The 21,604-nt window shown below is 48.6% G+C and overlaps 1 protein-coding gene across 1 annotated transcript in view; it reads right to left on the bottom strand.

The window, feature by feature from the left end:
* The window catches only part of ttc7b (tetratricopeptide repeat domain 7B), a 300,474-nt gene that overhangs the window by 77,982 nt on the left and 200,888 nt on the right, over positions 1-21,604 (bottom strand). Inside the window, exon 19 of the mRNA XM_033027545.1 lies at positions 5,090-5,292. Within this exon, the coding sequence (XP_032883436.1) occupies positions 5,090-5,292 (203 nt within the window). The remainder of the gene's footprint in view (positions 1-5,089; positions 5,293-21,604) is intronic.

Raw genomic sequence — 21,604 nt, 5'->3', positions numbered from 1 at the left:
CATGCATTGTCTTTCCGCAGACTGGTTAGCACGCAACAAAAGCTTTTCACTGTACCTCGGTACACGTGACGAGAAACTAAACTGGACTGATTGATGATAAAAGGCCATTAACGATTAACATTGTACGCCGGGGACATTGATGAGCTTGCTGAGAAAGGGGAAGGATGGAAGGGTTCTTTCCCTGAAGGACATCCGTGTTAATTAGTTGCACTTTGACAACAATCTGGCGGCTGTGTGGCCATTGTTCGTGATGATAGTTTTTTTTTAAATTTCATGAGATTAAACAAAATCCGAATTGTTAGGGTAGAGATAATTAGATTAGGCACGCAGATATAATTGAATTTCTATTTTAAGTCTCACGTTATGAATCCACTAAAAATATTTAAGGGCAGATTTATAATGCTAATGACCTATGTAAACATGTCATTCTGCTGTTGCAATGCCTCACCGCTGGTAGTGCTGCTGCCCTGTGTTTTCATTGCGAAGGGCAAATATTTTGGTATTCGTCCAACCATAAGGTGCTGGAGGAACTCCTAGCGAGCGGCGACTACACCTCGACAGCAGGCCTGACTCGCCCAGCGCGGAACTGGGAACCCACCTGGAGTCACACAGCGTGGAAACAGGCCCTTTGGCCCAACTTGCCCACACCGGCCAACATGTCCCAGCTACACAAGTCCCACCTGCCCGCATTTGGTCCATATCCCTCCAAACCTATCTTATCCATGTACCCGTCTAACTGTTCCTTACATGGGATTGTCCCAGCCTCAACTACCTCCTCTTCCGGCAGCTCGTTCCATACACCCACCACCCTTTGGTGGAAAAGTTACCCCTCAGATTCCTATCAAATCTTTTCCCCTTCACATTGAACCTATGTCCTCTGGTCCTCGATTCACCTACTCTGGGCAAGAGACTCTGTGCGTCTATCCGATCTATTCCTCCCGTGATTTTATACACCTCCTTCGAGATTTGTCTCCTGCTCGATCCCGAAGTCGGGGAACCGGGGAGGAGGGTGGAGGGAGCTGGCAACGGTGGCGGACGCTGGACAAAGGGACGGTTTCAAGATGGCGGAGGAGAGGATCGGCGTTGCCAGGACAACGGGCCTTCAAGGCCAAGAGAAGCCTACACTCTTAAGAACTTTGAAACTTTGTGGGCACCAGTAACGTGGCGTCCCAGGAATGAGTGGGTTAACCTATGATGAGCGTTTGTCAGCACTGGTCCTGTGCTCGCTGGAGTTTAGAAGAATGGGGGACCTCATTGATACGTACAGAATAGAATGGACGTGGAGAGGATGTTTCCACTAGTGGGAGAGTCTCGGACCAGAGGTCATAGCCTCAGAATTAAAGGACGTTCTGTTCGGAAGGAGATGAGGAGAAATGTCTTTAGCCAGAGAGTGGTGAATCTATGGAATTCTTTGCCACAGGAGGCTGTGGAGGGCAAGTCAATGGATATATTTAAGGCAGAGATGGATAGATTCTTGATTAGTACGGGTGTCAGGGGTTATGGGGAGAAGGCGGGAGAATGGGGTTAGGAGGGAGAGATAGATCAGCCATGATTGAATGGCGGAGTGGTCTTGATGGGCCTGTCACTTATGATCTTATGTCTCTTTGTACACTATCTTGGTGAAGTCTACCACTACGCTACAATCATTGCACTCTTGCACTTATCTATGATTGTGCTTAACTATTGTATGATTATAGGTAGACACAAAATGCTGGGGAAACTCAGCGGGTGAGGCAGCATCTTTGGAGAGAAGGAATAGGCGACATTTCGGGTCGAGACACTTCTGCAGACTCATGTCGGGGGGGGGGGGGCAGGAAGAATAAAGGAAGAGGCGGAGACAGTGGGCTTGTGGAAGATCTGGGAAGGGGAGTGGAAGTAGGGAGAAAGCAAGGACTACCTGAAAATGGAGAAGTCAATGTTCACACCGCTGGGGTGTAAACTACCCAAGCAAAATATGATGTGCTGTTCCTCCAATTTGTGCTGGACCTCACTCTGACCATGGAGGAGGCCCAGGACAGAAAGGTCAGATTGGGAATGGGAAGGGGAGTTGAAGTGCTGTGCAACTGGGAGATCAGGTTGTTTAGTACGAACTGAGCTGAGGTGTTTGGCGAAGCGATCGCCGAGCCTGCGCTTGGTCTAGCCGATGTAGAGAAGTTGACACCTGGAAAAGTGGATGCAGTAGATGAGGTTGGAGGAGGTGCAGGTGAACCTCTGCCTCACCTGGAAAGACTGATTGGGTTGTACGCAAAACAAAGATTCTCACAGTGCCTGGGTGCATAGCTACATGAAAGAATAAAGTCTCATCATCATCAACTCAGCAGGTCAGGCAGCATCTGTGGAGGGGATAGACAAGTAATGTTTCCGGCCAGGAAGAAAGGTCCTGACCCTGTCCATTTGCCTCCACAGATGTTGCCTGACCCGTTGAGTTCCTCCAGCACTTTGTGTTTAGCTGAAGCTTCCAGCAACTGCAGTTCTTTGTAGAAACACAGAAAATAGGTGCAGGAGTAGGCCATTCGGCCCCTCGAGCCCGCTCTGCCATTCAATATGATCACGGCAGATCATCCAAAATCTTCAAAAGGTCTTTTACTGTCACATGTACCAATTAAGGTACAGTGATATGCGAATTACCATACAGCCATACGAAAAAATAAAAATCAGTACCCCGTTCCTGCTTTCACCCCATATCCCTCGATTCCGTGAGCCATGAGAGCTCTATCTAACTCTGTCTTGAATACATCAATCCTGTCTCCATTTTGTTATTGGCATTGGCTTATTAATGTCACATGTACCGTGATACAGTGAAAGACCTTTGTTAGCGTGCGATCCAACTAAATCAAATAATCAAACCAGATGGGTGTGATAAAACCAGACACAAGTACAACACAGAACACAAAGAGAGAAGTATATATAGTTGAATATAGTTGTCGGCATTATAGCATGCAGCTACTTAGAGCGGTCACGGTGGTGCAGCGGTAGAGTTGTAGCCTTACAGCGAATGCAGCGCCGGAGACCCGGGTTCGATCCCGACGACGGGTGCAGTCTGTATGGAGTTTGTACGTTCTCCCCGTGACCTGCGTGGGTTTTCTCCGAGATTTTCGGTTTCCTCCCACACTCCAAAGACGTGGTTAATTGGTTTGGTATAAATGTAAAAATTGTCCCTAGTGGGTGTAGGATGGTGTTAATGTGCGGGGATCGCTGGTCGGCACGGACCCGAGGGGCCGAAGGGCCTGGCTCCGCGATGTGTCTCTAAACTTAAACTAAACCAGCATGCAGTGAGTCACAGCTCTTCAATCTTCCCAGACCTCATCATTGGTGAGAGAAGATACAAAGAGCTTCACCACGGCCACTGCAACCTCCTCTCTTAATCACCCGGCATAGATCCCATGAGATAGCGAAGATTCATCATCGAATCGTCCGATCAGCTGAGAAGGTTATTGGCTGCAACCTTCCCTCCATTGACGAACTGTACATTGCAAGGGCCAGGAAGTGAGCGGGCAAGATCATCTCTGACCCCTCTCACCCTGGCCACAAACTCTTTGAATCACTTTCCTCTGGAAGGCGACTCCGGACTGTCAAAGTTGCCACAGCCAGACATAAAACAGCTATTATCCACGAGTAGTTGCTCTACTCAACAGCCAAAAACCTGTAGCCTCCCTTTGATCTGGTATTTTGTTGGTTCACATGCTTGATCAATGGTGTTTTATCATTAATGTTTTATTATTATTAATGTTTAGTGTTTTCTGAGACATTCGTAACTGTCACTGTATGGCATGTTGTTATTTGTGGGCGGAGCACCAAGGCAAATTCCTTGTATGTGAATACTTGGCCAATAAACTTATTTAATTACTTACTTACTTAATGCTCTTGAAGAGCCCCACGCCACCTCCATCTTGATTTCACACTCCTCTTACATTGTACTTACCTCACGATCCTCCATGTCCTTCTCTTTGGTGAATACACTTGCAAAATACTCATTTAGGTGCTCTTCCACATCCAACTCCAAACACAATATCCCCCCCTTTCCCCTCGAGCAGTCCGACCTACTCCCTCGTTAGTCTCTTGTTTTAAACATACGTTTAAAAAGCGTTCATCTGGGCAAGACATGTTTTAGTTTAGTTTAGTTTAGAGATACAGGGTGGAAACAGGCCCTTCGCCCACCGCCGACCAGCGATCCCCGCATACTAACACTATCCTACACACACTAGGGACAGTCCACATTTTTTCCCCAAACCAATTAACCTACAAACCTGCATGTTCTTTGGAGCGTGGGAGGAAACCGGAGCGCCCGGGGAAAAACACATGTGGTCACAGTGCTCACGTGCAGACTCCGTACAGACTGCACCTGTAGTCAGGTTGAAACTCAGTTCTCTGGCGCTAAGGCAGCAACTCTAGCGCTGCGCCACCATGCCGCCCGGGAAAAGATGACAAGACTATTGAGGACCATTGTCACAAAACGACTAGGATGGGAAACAAAAGCCAGCACCACAAAATCTCTTCCCCTCTCTCAGTCTGAAGAAGGGTCTTGACCTAGGGCGGCAGAGGTAGAGTTGCTGCCTTACATCGAATGCAGCGCCGGTGACCCGGGTTCGATCCCGGCTACGGGTGCTGTCTGTGTGGAGTTTGTACGTTCTCCCCGTGACCTACGTGGGTTTTCCCCGAGATCTGCAGTTTCCTCCGACACTCCTAAGACGTACAGGTTTGTAGGTTAATTGGCTTGGTAAATGTAAAAACTTGTCCCTAGTGGGTGTAGGATGGTGTTAATGTGCGGGGATCGCTGGTCGGCGCGGACCCGGTGGGCCCAAGGGTCTGTTTCCGCGCTGTATATCTCCAAACTAAACTAAACCTGAAACCGTCACCCATTCCTTCTCTCCAGAGATGCTGCCTGTCCCGCTGAGTTACTCCAGCACTTTTTGTGTCTATCCACTAAACTGTAATCATTGCAGATGGCAAATAACAGGTGCAAATGTAACCATCGCGCACAAAATGCTGGCGTAACGCAGCGGAACAGGCAGCGCAGGAACGGGTCAGTTAGGGTTTGGTTTACAGCCAGAGACAGCAGGGTGGGAGATGGAGGGGCAAATAGACCTACCAGTCTCTGCATGGTCTTGACGTGAGTGGGGTTGATGGAGAGGGCCTCTTCGTAACACCGCTTGGCTTCGTCGATGCACCCTCTCACCTCCGCCACTTGGCCGCGCATGAAGAGCACGTTGTGCGATGTGGGGAACAGGTTGGCTGCCTCCTGGATGCAGGCCGTGGCTTCCGCAGGCTTCGCCACTCCAACGTACACTTCAGCTGAAAGATAAATCACACTGGAACTTAACCACGAGGCACTCAGACAGGCTTGCCCACTCTTCAACTGGGAGGCCTCTCCAATGGAGACTGAGAAGAGTGAAAACGCTCACCTCCATCTTCCATTTACTCCATTTACACCTCACGCTGCCTCGGCAAGGCCGGCAGCATATCAAGGTCGAGTCGTATCCTGGCCACTCCCTCTACCATCAGCCAAGAGGTACAGAAGTGTGAAAACGCACACCTCCAGATTCAGTGTTTAAGAAAGAACCGCAGATGCTGGAAAAATCGTGACGTTTAGACCCAAGACGTCACCGATTCCTTCGCTCCATTGATGCAGCCTCACCGCTGAGCTTCTCCAGCATTTTTGTCTACCTCCAGATTCAAGGTAAGCACAAAATGCTGGAGAAACTCAGCGGGACAGGCAGCATCTTTGGAAAGAAGGAATGGGTGACGTTTCGGGTTGAGACCCTTCTTCAGACTGATTCGGATTCAGGAACAGTTTCTTCCCAGCTGTTATCAGGCAACTGAACCATCCTATCACCAACTAGAGAGCGGGCCTGACCTTCCATTTACCTCATTGGAGACGCTAAGACTATCTTTACTCGTAGAGGTAGAGATGCTGCCTTGTTTCTATCACCCTTTGTGTAAAAAGGTTACCCCGCTGGTTCATCTTAAACTCAACTTAAACCTCAACTTAAACCTGAAGAAGGGTCTCGACCCAAAACATCACCTGTTCCTTCGCTCCAAAGATGCTGCCTCACCCGCTGAGTTTCTCCAGCATTTTTGTCTACCTTCACCTTAAACCTATGTCTTCTGTTTCTCGATTCCCCTACTCTGGGCAAGAGATTCGGTGTGTTTACCCGATCTATTCCTATCACGATTTCGTACACCTCCACAATGTCAATGTGCAGGAAGGAGCTGCAGATGCTTGTTTAAACCGAACATAAACACAAAAAGCTGGAGTAACTCAGCGGATCAGACAGCATCTCTGGAGAGAAGAAATGGGTGACATTGATTTGTTCTCTATCTTTCATTCATTTGTCCCACAAATGTGTACAAAATCAAGAGAGGAATAGATCGGGTAAATACACAGTCTCTTGCCCAGAGTAGGGGGATCGAGAACCAGAGGACATAGGTTTAAGGTGAGGGGGGGGGAAAAGATTGAATAGGAACCTGGGGATTCTATGATATCAACGTTAATGCTGCTGTAAGCTATCCAAGTGGAATATAAGGTGCTGTTGACTGGAGATTGAACGGTTGCTACACCACACAGCATGCTGCACATGCGTCATTGAAAACTATCAACGAGATATTATTCGTCTCCGAGATGGGCAGATAAACGCTGGGGACAGATGAGGTTGCCGCTCTGGATCGCTCTGTGTGCAGTTCATCAGCATGTTTAATGTCCTTCATTACCTGAAGCCACCTGCTTCTTTGGCAAGCCCTTTCCAAACACTCATTGTTCTTGAGGTCAAGTCAGACTCCTTCTACACCCAGCTTTCAAGTTAAGAATGTACTGGGGTAAACACTATTGATTTATGAACATGTTTTCACGCAGGTTATTGAGATAGTATCAGTATTGTACAACAGCAAAACATTATTTTATCTACAGTGGAGACAAAAGGAACTGCAAGTGCTGGAATCTTGAGCAAAACACCGAGTGCTGGAGGAACTCCGTGCCGGCAGGGGCTCAGCGGTAGAGTTGTTGCCTTACATCGCCAGAGACCCGGGTTTGATCCTGACTCCGGGTGCTGTCAATAGACAATAGACAATAGGTGCTGGAGTGGGCCATTTGGCCCTTCGAGCCAGCTGATCATCCCCAATCAGTACCCCGTTCCTGCCTTCTCCCCATATCCCCTCACTCTGCTATTTTTAAGAGCCCTATCTAGCTCTCTCTTGAAAGTATCCAGAGAACCTGCCCCCACCGCCCTCTGAGGCAGAGAATTCCACAGACTCACCACTCTCTGTGAGAAAAAGTGTTTCCTCGTCTACGTTCTAAATGGCTTACTCCTTATTCTTAAACTGTGGCCCCTGGTTCTGGACTCCCCCAACATCGGGAACATGTTTCCTGCCTCTAGTGTGTCCAAGCCCTTAACAATCTTATATGTTTCAATGAGATACCCTCTCATCCTTCTAAAGTCCAGAGTGTACAAGCCCAGCTGCTCCATTCTCTCATCATATGACAGTCCCACCATCCCGGGAATTAACCTTGTAAACCTACGCTGCACTCCCTCAATAGCAAGAATGTCCTTCCTCAAATTAGGGGACCAAAACTGCACACAATACTCCAGGAGTGGTCTCACTAGGGCTCTGTACAACTGCAGAAGGACCTCTTTGCTCCTATTTCCAAGCCGCTGAGGAATGTTTCACCCGACGCCGAAGTTCCATCTTCACGGCAAGAGGGCCCTGAAAATCATCGGACTGGCTGCACGGCCACAAATGGGCCCCGACCTCGGGTGTTTCACAGAGGAAGAGGACTTAACTTTCTGGTGCCTTTCCCCACAGTGGAAATGTTTTGATTCTGCTGTGGGGGGACGTTTGTGTTGAACTCTATAATGTGTTGTGTCCATTTTATTCATTTTCTTTTAACCTTTTTCTATGGTTTGTAATGGAACTTATTATCTAATTTATGTAAAGCACTTTGGTGTCAATGCGAGTTGACTTAAAACGTGCTATATAAATAAAACTTACTTACTTACTTACTTACTATATTCGTTTTCTCTTGTTATAAAGGCCAACATGCCATTCGCTTTCTTCACTGCCTGCTGTACCTGCATGCTTACTTTCATAGACTGACATACAAGGACCCCCAGATTCCGTTGTACTTCCCCTTTTCCTAACTTGACGCCATTTAGATAATAATCTGCCTTCCTCTTTTTGCTACCAAAGTGGATAACCTCACATTTATCCTCATTAAACTTCATCTGCCATGCATCTGCCCACCCACCCAACTTGTCCAAGTCACCCTGCATTCTCATAGCATCCTCCTCAGAGTTCACACTGCCACCCAGCTTTGTGTCATCTGCAAATTTGCAGATGTTACTTTGAATCCCTTCAGCCAAATCATTGATGTATATTGTAAATAGCTGCGGTCCCAGCACCAAGCCTTGCGGTACCCCACTAATCACTGCCTGCCATTCTGAAAGTCACCCGTTAATCCCTACTCTTTGTTTCCTGTCTGCCAACCACTTCTCTATCCATGTCAGCACTCTACCCCCAATACCATGTGCCCTAATTTTGCCCACTAATCTCCTATGTGGGACCAATGGAAGACCACCGTGAGGAAGAACAAAGGGGGACCTGAAGCGGATACTGTGTCAGGCCCTTTATGTGGCGATTATTTGCATACCATGGGTATGCAAGCAAAGAATTTCACAGTGATTTGTCACATGTGACAATAAAGTATTCATAAATTCAACAACAGATAATCCTCCGACATTTTTGCCACCACCAACGGGATCCCACCACTGGCCACATCTTCCCATCTCCTCCCCTTTCGGCTTTCCGCAGAGACAAGCTCCCTCCGTAACTCCCTGGTCAATTCGTCCCTTCCCACTCAAACCACCCCCTCCCCCGGTACTTTCCCTTGCAACCGCAGGAAATGCTACACTTGCCACTTTACCTCCCCCCTTGACTCCATCCATGGACCCAAGCGGTCTTTCCACGTACGGCAGAGGTTCACCCAACACCTCCGCTCGGTTCGCATTTACCAACCTGATCTCCCGGTGGCTCAGCACTTCAACTCCCCCTCCCATTCCGAATCCGACCTTTCTGTCCTAGGTCTCCTCCATTGCCAGAGTGAGTCCCACCGCAAATTGGAGGGGCAGCACCTCATATTTCGTTTGGGCAGTTTACACCCCAGCAGTAGTCCTTGCTTTCTCCCTCCTTCCCCTCCCCTTCCCAGCTTTCCCACAGCCTACTATCTCCGCCTCTTCCTTTCTTCTTCCCGCCCCCTCCCTCGCCCCCACATCAGTCTGAAGAAGGGTCTCGACCCGAAGCGTCACCTATTCCTTCGCTCCATAGATGCTGCCTCACCCGCTGTGTTTCTCCAGCATTTTTGTCTACCTTCGATTTTTCCAGCATCTGCAGTTCTTTCTTAAACAAGTATTCATAAAATATTCATTCATTTAGAATTAGAATTAGAATTACCTTTATTGTCATTCAGACCTTACGGTCTGAACGAAATTTCGTGCCTGCAGTCATACATACAATAATACAATAATAAACAACAACAAACACAAATTAACATCCACCACAGTGAGTCCTCCAAGCACCTCCTCACGGTTGTGGAGGCAAAAATCTTAGGGCTGCAGTCTCTTCCCTCCTCTTCTCCCTCTGCGCTGAGGCGATACCCCACCGGGCGATGGTACACTCCGGGCCGGCCCGGGGTGGTCGAAGCTGCCGCCCTCCAGTCCAGCGGATGCAGCCGCTGGCCCGCGGCTGAACCCCAGACTCAGGTCACCGCCGCCAGAACGCCGTCCCAGCCACCGGAGCACCGTTCCAGCCCCTAGCCGGATCGCCCTCACGTGAGTGCCGTTCCTCCCTCCAGCTGGGCCGCCCCGACGGGAGCACGGTACCTCCCTCGAGCTGGGCCGCTGGGCCGCTCCGACGGGAGCGCTGTTCCTCCCTCGAGCTGGGCCGCCCCGACGGGAGCGCCACAGCCCCTCACGGGAGAGTCTCAGCCCCGCGCCAGGCCGCCCTCACGGGAGCGTCACAGCCCCTCACGGGAGCGCCGTTCCAGCCGCGAGTCGGACCGCCCTCACGGGAGCGAGCCCAGGGCAAGTCCCGACTGGCTCTGCCTCCGGAGTCTCGAGGTCGCCAGCTCCGCCATTAGGCCTCAGCGCAGACGGAGGCAGAGAAGGGGGATACGACAAAAAAGTTGCATTCCCCCGAAGGGAGAGACAGCAAGCCCTGTTTCAAACCCCCCCCACCCCCCACCCCACATAAACACAACCTAAAAACCAAAAACTTAACTAGACAAAACGAAAAAAAAGAACACAAAAAAGTAAAAACCAACGGACTGCAGGCATTCATTCAATATACTAATGGTAGACCAACAATAAACATCTTATTCTTGCTTGCTAACTGAAGTGAAGATTAATTGGGAGTTCATACCTCTCTGGTCCGAAAAAGACACAAAGTGCTGGAGTAACTCAGCGGGACAGGCATCACATCTGGAGAGTATGGACAGGGGACGTTTCAGTTCTTCAGTTACACCAGAACTTTGTGTCTAGTTTTGTAATTCCTTGCTTCCCCCTCCCTAGTCTGGCCTTGCATCCGAAATCTTGCCTACTTTTTTTTTTTGAACAAAAAGTTGTTCTTTCGAAACATTCATCAAGAGTTGGGTCTTGGCATCACGTCCGGCACAGACACTGCGGGCCGAAGGGCCTGTTCCGCAACGGTCGTCTTCCATCACGTTCTGCTCCCCCTCGCGTACACTGACCATAAATAATTCCAGCGGAACAATTGAGGAGATTAAGGGAGAGCGTGAGGGGTTACGATCGATGGCTGGCCATCTGGTCTTCACTCACTGAAGCAGGGACAACAATTCCTGTTGTCACATTAAACAATGGTGGGTAACCTAATCAGGTAGTTGTGCTAACGTTACATGCCACACTTTGTGTCTTTTGCGGGAGGGTGTCATTCCTTCAGGAGTACATTTCAACAGCTTTATTGTGTGGAGGTCCCGTTTAATTTTTCATCTTTCTGATGTTCCGCTCGATTGTTTCCTCCTACCTGCATGAGTGCAGCATAATGCACGCCTGAAGCCACGTATTCCGCTTGGTTAACTCACAACCCAATGGCACGAACACCGAAGATAGGCACAAAAATACTGGAGTAACTCAGCGGGACAGGCAGCAGGGGTGGGTGACGCTTCGGGTCGAGACCCTTCTACAGACTGAAGGGTCTGTCCCATTTTCACGAGGTAATTCACGGATTCTCCCGAGTTTTCCCCTTGATTCAAACTCGCAGAATGTTCGTAACGAGTCCGTAGGAGTTCGTAGATATATCGTAGCGGCCCGTTATGCCAGCCGTAGGTACTCGTGGCATCAGGTAAGTCGGGACGTATTTTCCAGCCCGATAAAAAATGTCCACGAGTTAAAAAATAGTCGTGATGAAAGAAATTGCAACGTTTTACTCGTAAGGAGGGCACTGAAATAGTCGTGGCAATTCGTGGACATACTCGTAGGACTTCGTGAACATAGTCGTAGAAGGTCGTAGGAGTTCGTAGATTGCCACGATCTTTTGATTTTATTTTTAGATCCTTTAAACTCGGCTGAGGTTTTGAATTAAGTCGTGAAAGTGGAACAGGCCCTTTAGAGTCAGGGGAGAGGGAAACTAGAGATATAGACGGCAGTACAGAGAGATGTAGAACAAATGAATGAAAGATATGCAAACAAGTAACGATGATTAAAGGAAACAGGCCATTGTCGGCTAGGGAATAGGTGAAAACGAGTTACCGACAATGAGACTCAACGAGACGGCTAGTATGACTTGGGTGGGGGAGGGATCTTTAAGTAATAATCTGCACCAACCCCTCACACATGATTCACACTTTCTGCCCATTCCCCCCCACCCACCCCACAATCCAGTCCCCTGCCACTACATCCGTCAGGCTTTGCATTACTCTCCTCTCTTCGTCTCACACTCTTTTTTAAATTATTTTCATCTCTAAGCATTATCCACCCATCTGCCAATCAAATCCCCCCTCACCTCCACTCAGTCTGAAGCAGGGTCCCCATCCAAAACGTCGCCCATCCATGGTCTCTGCCTGACCCGCTGAGTTACTCCAGCACTCTAGATAGGGCTCTTAAAGATAAGGCTCTTAAAGATAGCGGAGCTAGGGGATATGGGGAGAAGGCAGGAACGGGAAACTGATTGGGGATGATCAGCCATGATCACATTGAATTGCGGTGATGGCTCGAAGGGCCGAATGGCCTACTCCTGCACCTATAGTCTATTGAAACGCCATCTGTCCATTCCCTCAGTTACTCCAGCACTGTGTGTTTTGCTCAAGACTCCAGCATCTGCAGTTCCTTGTGTCTCCATATTTTTAGATGGGAAGAACAAATTAGGCTTTGTTTAAGAACTGCAGATGCTTGAAAAATCGTAGGTAGACAAAAATGCCTGAGGAACTCAGCGGGTGAGGCAGCATCTATGGAGAGAAGGAATAGGCGACATTTCGGGTCGAGACCCTTCTTCAGACTGATGTCGGGGGGGGGGGGGGGGGGGCGGGGAAAAGAAAGGAAGAGAGAGGCGGAGACAGTGGGCTGTGGGAGAACTGGGAAGGGGAGGTGAAGGAGGGAGAAAGCAAGGACTACCTGAAATTGGAGAAGTCAATGTTCATACCACTGGGGTGTAAACTGCCCAAGCGAAATATGAGGTGCTGCTCCTCCAATGTGCGGTGGGCCTCACTCTGGCCATGGAGGAGGCCCAGGGCAGAAAGGCCAGATTGGGAATGGGAGAGGGAGTTGAAGTGTTGGGCAACCGGGAGATCAGGTTGGCTAGTGCGAACCGAGCGGAGGTGTCGGGCGAAGCGATCGCCGAGCCTGCGCTTGGTCTCACCGATGTGGTGAAGTTGACACCTGGAACAGTGGACGCAGTAGATGAGATTGAAGGAGGTGCAGGTGAACCTCTGCCTCACCTGGAAAGACTGCTTTGGTCCTTGGTGTGAGTGTGTACAGTCGCAACAGTCAAAGGTTCCTGGTAGGGTGGCACGGTGGTGCAGAAGTCGAGCCGCTGCCTCACAGCACCAGAGGCACAGCTTCGATCCTATCCTCGGGTGCTGTCTGTGTGTGTGGAGTTTGCACGATCTCCCTGTGACCGCGTGGGTTTCCACCGGGTGCTCAGGTTTCCTCCCACGTCCCAAGGTCATGTGGATATGTGGGTTCACTGGACTCTGTAAATTGCCCTCTGGTGTGTAGGGATTTGATGTGTAAGTGGGATAACATAGAACTCTATAGTCAGAGGGTGGTGAATCTGTGGAATTCATTGCTACAGACGGCGGTGGAGGCCAAGTCAATGGATATTTTTAAGGCGGAGATTGACAGATTCGTGATTACTACGGGTGTCAGGGGTTATGGGGAGAAAGCGGGAGGATGGGGTTGAGGGAAAGATAGATCAGCCATGATTGAATGGCGGAGTAGATTTAGACAATAGGCAATAGACAATAGGTGCAGGAGTAGGCCATTCGGCCCTTCGAGCCAGCACCGCCATTCAATGTGATCATGGCTGATCATCTGAGGCAGAGAATTCCACAGACTCACAACTCTCTGGGTCGAAAGGCCTAATTCTGCTCCTGGAAAGTATGAACGAGCATGAACGGGTGATCGATGGCTGCGTGGACAGGAGGATCAGTTTCCATGCTGTATCTTTATGCATCTCTGGACAACAGTTCTGTTTTGAGTATTCGAAAACTTGTTTGTTTCATTAATTTAAATCAAAATAGTTTGGGGGCTCTTGCAAATGGGGGCCATTGCAATGGTAGGGAAGGGTTGGGGGGGATCATAGACAAGGTGCACAGTTGACACCACAGGTCTGGGGAACTTTGAGTCATAGCGTGTCACAGCGTGGAAACAGGCCCTTCACCCAAAACATACCCACACTGGCCAACAATGTCCCGGCTACACTAGTCCCACCTGCTCCCGTTTGGCCCACATCCCTCCAAACCTGTCCCATCCATGTACCTGTCTAACTGTTTCTTAAATGTTGGGATAGTCAATAGACAATAGACAATAGGTGCAGCAGTAAGCCTTCGAGCCAGCACCACCATTCCATGTGATCATGGCTGATCATCCCCAATCAGTACCCCGTTCCTGCCTACTCCCCATATCCCCTGACTCCGCTAACTATAAGAGCCCTATCTGGCTCTCTCTTGAAAGTAGTCCCAGCCTCAACTACCTCCTCTGGCAGCTTGTTCTATACACCCACCACCCTCTGTGTGAGAAAGTTACCCCTTCAGATTCCTAGTAAAAATGTTCCCCTTCACCTTGAACCTATTGTCCTCTGGTCCTCGATTCCACCTACTCTGGGCAAGAGTATCTGTGCATCTCCCCGATCTATTACTCTGATGACTTTATACACACACACTTGCGAAGTGGGTGCTACTGAATGAGCCCAGCAAGGCCCCAGATCAAATCCCACCTTGACAGCAGGGGAAGTTAAATCCAAGTGATTACGTGTATCTGGAATTAAAAAGCGAGCTGAGAGACCATAAAATGAATGCATCAGCATAAAAACCCATCAGCTTCACTGATGTCCTTCGGAGAAGGAAGTCCGTCACCCAGACCCAAACCCAAAGGCTTGGGTAGAGTGGATGTGGAGAGGATGTTTCCACCAGTGGGAGAGTCTAGGACTAGAGGTCATAGCCTCAGAATTAAAGGACGTTCTTTTAGGAAGGAGATCTTCTTCTTGCGTATGGCGTGCACAGCCTAAAGTTGTAAGACAACGTGTTCTGTTTGATCTTCCACTTGTGCACGCCAGGTTGATTGCATTCGTCGCAACAGGGCGGACCACGTGAAGGTTGCAATCTCCCACCCCAAGGACGGAGATGAGGAGGAGTTTCTTTAGTCAGAGAGTGGTGAATCTGTGGAACTCTTTGCCACAGAAGGCTGTGGAGGCCAAGTGTGTGTGGATATTTTTCAGGCAGAGATAGATAGATTCTTGATTAGTGCGGGTATCAGAGGTTATGGGGAGAAGGCAAGAGAATGGGGTTAGGAGAGAGAGATAGATCAGCCATGATTGAATAACGGAGTAGACTTGATGGGCCGAATGGCCTAATTCTGCTCCTATCACTTATGTTGCGAGCGACCCTCAGCCCAGTCCTCAGTCCAAGGACGATTAAAACCACACAAAAAATGTTGGTCTTGGTACTAATAATACTTTCATCCATCTAAACGGATATGATTCCAGGAATATGTAGGAAGAAACTGCAGATGCTGGTTTAAACCAAAGATAGACACAAAATGCTGGAGTAACTCAACGGGTGAAGCAGCATCTCTGGAGAAAAGGAATAGGCCACGTTCGTTTGTTTTCTACCTTTCATTCATTTGTTCTATATCTCTCTATCACTTGTTTCCCTCTCCCCTGAGTCTCAGTCTGAAGAAGGGTCTCAAACTGAAACATCACCTATTCCTTTTCTCCAGAGATGTTGCCTGGCCCTCTGAGTTACTCGAGCTTTTTGCGTCAATGATCCCAGGAGTGATTGTGTTAACATATGATGAGTGTTTGACGGCACTGGGCCTCTACGGTACGATAAACTTTATTCATCTCCGGAGGGTAAATTGGTCTGGAGTTTAGCAGGGTGAGAGGGGACCTCATAAATAACCGAATAGTGAAAAGCTTGGATAGAGTGGATGTTGAGAGGATGTTTCCACTAGTGGGAGGGTCAAGGACTAGAGGGCACAGCCTCAGAAATAAAGGACGTACTTTTAGAAAGGAGATGCGGAGGAATTACTTTAGTCAGACGGGGGTGAATCTGTGGAATTCATTGCAACAGAAGGCTGTGGAGGCAGTCAGTGGATATTTTTAAGGCGAAGATCGATAGATTCTTGAATAGTAAAGGTGTCAAGGGGAGGTAGTTGAGGCAGGGACTATCGCAACGTTTAATAAACATTTGGACAGGTACATGGATAGGACATATTTAGAAGGGATATGGGCCAAACTCAGGCAGGTAGGATCTATGTAGATGGGGCATGTTGGTTGGCGTACGCAAGTTGGGCCGAAGGACTGAAGGGAGAGTACCAGAGCACACTGAGGAAACCCACATGGTCACAGGGAGAACATACAGAGCTTCCGAGGTCAGGATGGATCCCGGTTCTCTGGCGCTGTGAGGCAGCAGCTCTACCAGTTGTGCCACCGTGCCATCACTGATATGTGTGCTTTTGTTATGCCCTCATTAGCTTACATCACCATTGCTTCTCTCCCCGTATAAGATTCTGCAAAAATATATGACCTACTTTTTCCTCAAAAAAATACAATTCCTTACAACTATCTGTGCTGAAACTTCAAGAGCAATCCTTGCCGATTCTGCATTTATTAACGTCTGATTGCCTTCTCGTATTCCCATCCCCAACCTGGTGTTATCTGCAAATTAAGAAATTATGCTTTTGATTCCAGAGTTTAAATTATTCACATTAAAATATTTTGCAAGCTTCTTCTGATCTTACATAAGTTAACGGTGGCATTTTAATGCATGATGTTGTCACAGTTGTTCCCTGGGCACCGACATGAATAAACATGCAATCGCTTTCGACTGAGTAAGCTAACTCCACAACCTCAACCATCTCATGGCAAGAGGAGGACATGTCAGTAGACTTTAGGCTTTAGAGTTACAGTGCGCAAACAGGCCCACCGAGTCTGCATCGACCAGTGATCGCCCCATACACTAGCACCATCCTACACACACTTGGGACAATTTACAATATTTTTTACCGAAACCAATTAACCTACAAACCTGCACGTCTTTGGAGTGTGTGAGGGAACCGGAGCACCCGGAGAAAACCCACACGGTCACAGGGAGAAGGTACAAACTCGGTACAGACAGCACCCGTAGTCAGGATCGAACCCGGGTCGCTGGCGCTGTGAGGCAGCAACTCTACCGCTGCGCCACAGTGCCGCCCTGTTAAATGTGTTCCTCCCACACCTCCCAAAGACGTGTCAGGTTGTAGGTTAATTGGCCTCTGTAAAGATCGCCTCTAATGTAAAGGGAGTGGATTAGAAAGTAGGACAATGTAGAACTAGTGTGAATGGGTGATCGATGGTTGGCGTGGACTCGGTGGGCCGAAGAGCCTGTTTCCAGGCTGTATCTTAGTTTAGTTTAGAGATACAGCGCGGAAACAGGCCCTTCGGCCCACTGGGTCCGCGCCGACCAGCGATCCCCGCACATTAACACTGTGCTACACCCACTAGGGACAATTTTTACATTTACCAAGCCAATTGACCTACAAGCCTGTACGTCTTTGGAGTGTGGGAGGAAACCGAAGATCTCGGGGAAAACCCACGCAGGTCACGGGGAGACTCTACAGACAGAACCCGTTGTCGGGATCGAACCCGGGTCTCCGGCGCTGCATTCGTTGTAAGGCAGCAACTCTACCGCTGCGCCACCGTGATCTCAAAACTAAACTACACAGATCAGAAGATGTTTACTTCCGTTGTGAGTTCGAGCTGCTTATTTTGTTTCCTCAGCGCTGGATTTCTTTTGGCTGCACAAGCAGTTCTCCAATTCAATAACAGGATTTATTTTAAAAACTTTTACACCTCCATTGTATGTTGCCAGGGTAAAAATGGTAAGTCGGAGCTGAACAAGCTGAACAAGTGAATATCCCTACCATGATGTTTACCCTACAATAAACAGCGGCTGGAAGAGTAATGAAATCCTTGTCAGGTAGACAAAAATGCTGGAGAAACTCAGCAGGTGAGGCAGCATCTATGGAGCGAAGGAAATAGGCAACGTTTCGGGCCGAAGCCCTTCTTCTGACTGAGGGTTCTCCTCAAAGTCCTGGTCAGCACGGAAACAGGCCCTTCAGCCCACCGTGTCCATGCCGACAAGTGTATTCAGTTTAGTTTAGAGATACAGAGCGGAAACAGGCCCTTCGGCCCGCCGGGTCCGCGCCGACCAGCGACACTATTCTACACACACTAGGGACAATTTACCTTTATACCAAACCAATTAATCTCCAAACCTGTACGTCTTTGGAGTAGACATAGACTTAGAAAATAGGTGCAGGAGGAGGCCATTTGGCCCTTTGAGCCAGCACCGCCATTCATTGTGATCATGGCTGTTCATCCCCAATCAATAACCCGTGCCTGCCTTCTCTCCATATCTCTTGATTCCACTAGCCCCTAGAGCTCTATCTAACTCTCTCTTAAATCCATCCAGTGATTTGGCCTCCACTGTGGGAGGAAACCGAAGATCTCGGGGAAAACCCATGCGGTCACGGGGTGAACGTGCAAACTCCGTACCAACAGCACATTACTGGCTGGGTACCAGAGGAATATTGGCATCGGTTTATCATTGACATGTGTATCGAGATACAGTAAAAAGCTTTTGTTTACGTGCGATCTAATCAAATCAGATATAATTTGACGTATATATGGTTAACATATGATGAGCGTTTGACGGCACTGGGCCTGTACTCGCTGGAGTTCAGAAAGATGAGGGGGGACATTTAAACTTATTGAATAGTGAAAAGCCTGGATAGAATGGATGTGGAGAGGATGATTCCACTGGTGGGAGAGTCCAGGACCAGAGGGCACTGTCTCAGAAATTAAAGGGCGTAACTTCAGAAAGACGAGGAGGAATTTCTTTAGTCAGACGGTGGTGAATCTGTGGAATTCATTGCCACAGACAGCTGTGGAGGCCAAGTCAACGGGTATTTTTAAAGCAAAGTTCGATAGTTTCTTGATTTGTACAGGTGTCAAAGGTTATGGGGAGAAGGCAGGTGAATGGGGTTGAGAGGGAAAGATAGATCAGCCACGATTGAATGGCGGAGTAGACTCTGTGGGCTGAATGGCCTAATTCTGTTCCTGTGACTTATGAACTAAATGCAATCAAGCTAAACTCAAGTACGATAGGTAGAGCAAAGGGGAAGATACAGAGTGCGGAATACAGTTCTCAGCATTGTAGCGCACCAGTTCTTGAGACAAAGTCCAATGTCCACAATGAGACAACATTTTCCTCATCTCAGTGTTAAACGCACATTTCTCAGTCTTTGAGTCCTAGACTTTCCAGCTGGAGTAAGAAACAGGCCCGAGGGCCCACCGTATCGACTCGTGATCTCCATACACTGGCACTATCCTACACATCAGGGACAATTTTTCCCAAGCCAATTATCCTACAATTGCTTGTCTCCAGATCACAGCCAAGTCTAAATATCTGCCAACACCCAGTGTTGTTCCTGAACAGACAATAGACAATAGACAATAGGTGCAGGAGTAGGCCATTCGGTCCCTCGAGCCAGCACCACCATTCAATGTGATCATGGCTGATCATCCCCAATCAGTACCCCGTTCCTGCCTTCTCCCCACATCCCCTGACTCCCACTATTATGGGCAGTGATTGGTCAAATCAGGTTTCAGAGCATCCTCGGCAATACAGTTACGTGACACACTGGTCAACCTGAGGAGCACCTTCAGCAACAGACTGGTTCCACCAAGATGCAGCACAGAACGCCACAGGAGATCCTTCTTCTCTGTGATCATGGCTGATCATCCACAATCAGTACCCCGTTCCTGCCTTCTCCCCATATCCCCTGACTCTGCTATTTTTAAGAGCCCTATCTAGCTCTCTCTTGAAAGTATCCATAGAATCTGCCTCCACCGCTCTCGTGTTTCCTCGTCTCCGTTCTAAATGGCTTACTCCTTATTCTTAAACTGTGGCCACTGGTTCTGGACACCCCCAACATTGACCTAGTGGGCCGAAGGGCCTGTTCCTGTGCTGTACTGTTCTAAGTGCATGCTTTGATTTTTAGTTCAGAGAAACAGCGTGGAAACAGGCTCTTCGGCCCACCGAGTCCACGCCGACCATCGATCACCCCCACCGAGTCCACGCCGACCATCGATCACCCGTTCACACGCGTTCCATGTTGTCCCTTTTTTCTCATCTGCTCCCTGCACACTAGGGGCAATATTCACCTCATCTGCTCCCTGCACACCAGGGCCAATTAACCTACACACACACTAGTCTTTGGGATGTTACAGGAAACCGGAGCACCGGGAGAAAAGCATGGTCACGGGGAAAATGTACAAACTCCGTGCAGACAGCACCTGTAGTTAGGTTAGAACCCGGGTCTCTGGCACCGTGAGGCAGCAACTCTACCGCTGCGGCACCCGTACCATGGGTAGTTCATGGGGAAAGGATAAGAGTGAGCTGAGGAGAAGTATTACATAGAAACATAAAAACATAGAAAATAGGTGCAGGAATAGGCCATTCGGCCCTTCGAGCCTGTACCGCCATTCAATATGATCATGGCTGATCATCCAACTCAGTATCCTGTACCTGCCTTCTCTCCATACCCCCACATCTAACTCCCTCTTAAATATAGCCAATGAACTGGCCTCAACTACCTTCTGCGGGAGAGAATTCCAGAGATTCACCGCTCTCTGTGTGAAAAAAGTTTTCCTCATCTCGGTCCTAAAAGATTTCCCCCTTATCCTTAAACTGTGACCCCTTGTTCTGGACTTCCCCAACATCGGGAACAATCTTCCTGCATCTAGCCTGTCCAACCCCTTAAGAATTTTGTAAGTTTCTATAAGATCCCCCCTCAATCTTCTAAATTCTAGCGAGTACAAACTGAGTCTATCCAGTCTTTCTTCATATGAAAGTCCTGACATCCCAGAAATCAGTCTGGTGAACCTTCTCTGTACTCCCTCTATGGCAAGAATGTCTTTCCTCAGATTAGGAGACCAAAACTGTACGCAATACTCCAGGTGTGGTCTCACCAAGACCCTGTACAACTGCAGAAAAACCTCCCTGCTCCTATACTCAAATCCTTTTGCTATGAATGCTAACATACCATTCGCCTTCTGCACTGCCTGCTGCACCTGCATGCCTACTTTTAGTGACTGGTGTACCATGACACCCAGGTCTCGTTGCATCTCCCCCTTTCCTAATCGGCCACCATTCAGATAATAATCTACTTTCCTGTTTTTGCCACCAAAGTGGATAACCTCACATTTATCCACATTATACTGCACCTGCCATGCATTTGCCCACTCACCCAGCCTATCCAAGTCACCTTGCAGCCTCCTAGCATCCTCCTCACAGCTAACACTGCCCCCCAGCTTCGTGTCATCCGCAAACTTGGAGATGTTGCATTCAATTCCCTCGTCCAAATCATTAATATATATCGTAAATAGCTGGGGTCCCAGAACTGAGCCTTGCGGTACCCCACTAGTCACTGCCTGCCATTGTGAAAAGGACCCGTTTACCCCTACTCTTTGCTTCCTGTCTGCCAGCCAGTTCTCTATCCACATCAATACTGAACCCCCAATACCGTGTGCTTTAAGTTTGTATACTAATCTCTTATGTGGGACCTTGTCGAAAGCCTTCTGAAAGTCCAGATATAACACATCCACTGGTTCTCCCTTATCCACTCTACTAGTTACATCCTCGAAAAATTCTATGAGATTCGTCAGACATGATTTACCCTTCATAAATCCATGCTGACTTTGTCCAATGATTTCACCACTTTCCAAATGTGCTGCTATCCCATCTTTAATAACTGATTCTAGCAGTTTCCCCACTACCGACGTTAGACTAACTGGTCTGTAATTCCCCGTTTTCTCTCTCCCTCCCTTTTTAAAAAGTGGT

This window comes from Amblyraja radiata, chromosome 9 (assembly GCF_010909765.2).
Source record: "Amblyraja radiata isolate CabotCenter1 chromosome 9, sAmbRad1.1.pri, whole genome shotgun sequence".
NCBI lineage: Eukaryota > Metazoa > Chordata > Chondrichthyes > Rajiformes > Rajidae > Amblyraja > Amblyraja radiata.
The sequence above is the reverse complement of the archived record's forward strand: the minus strand, read 5'-3'. Positions and strand labels throughout refer to the sequence as shown.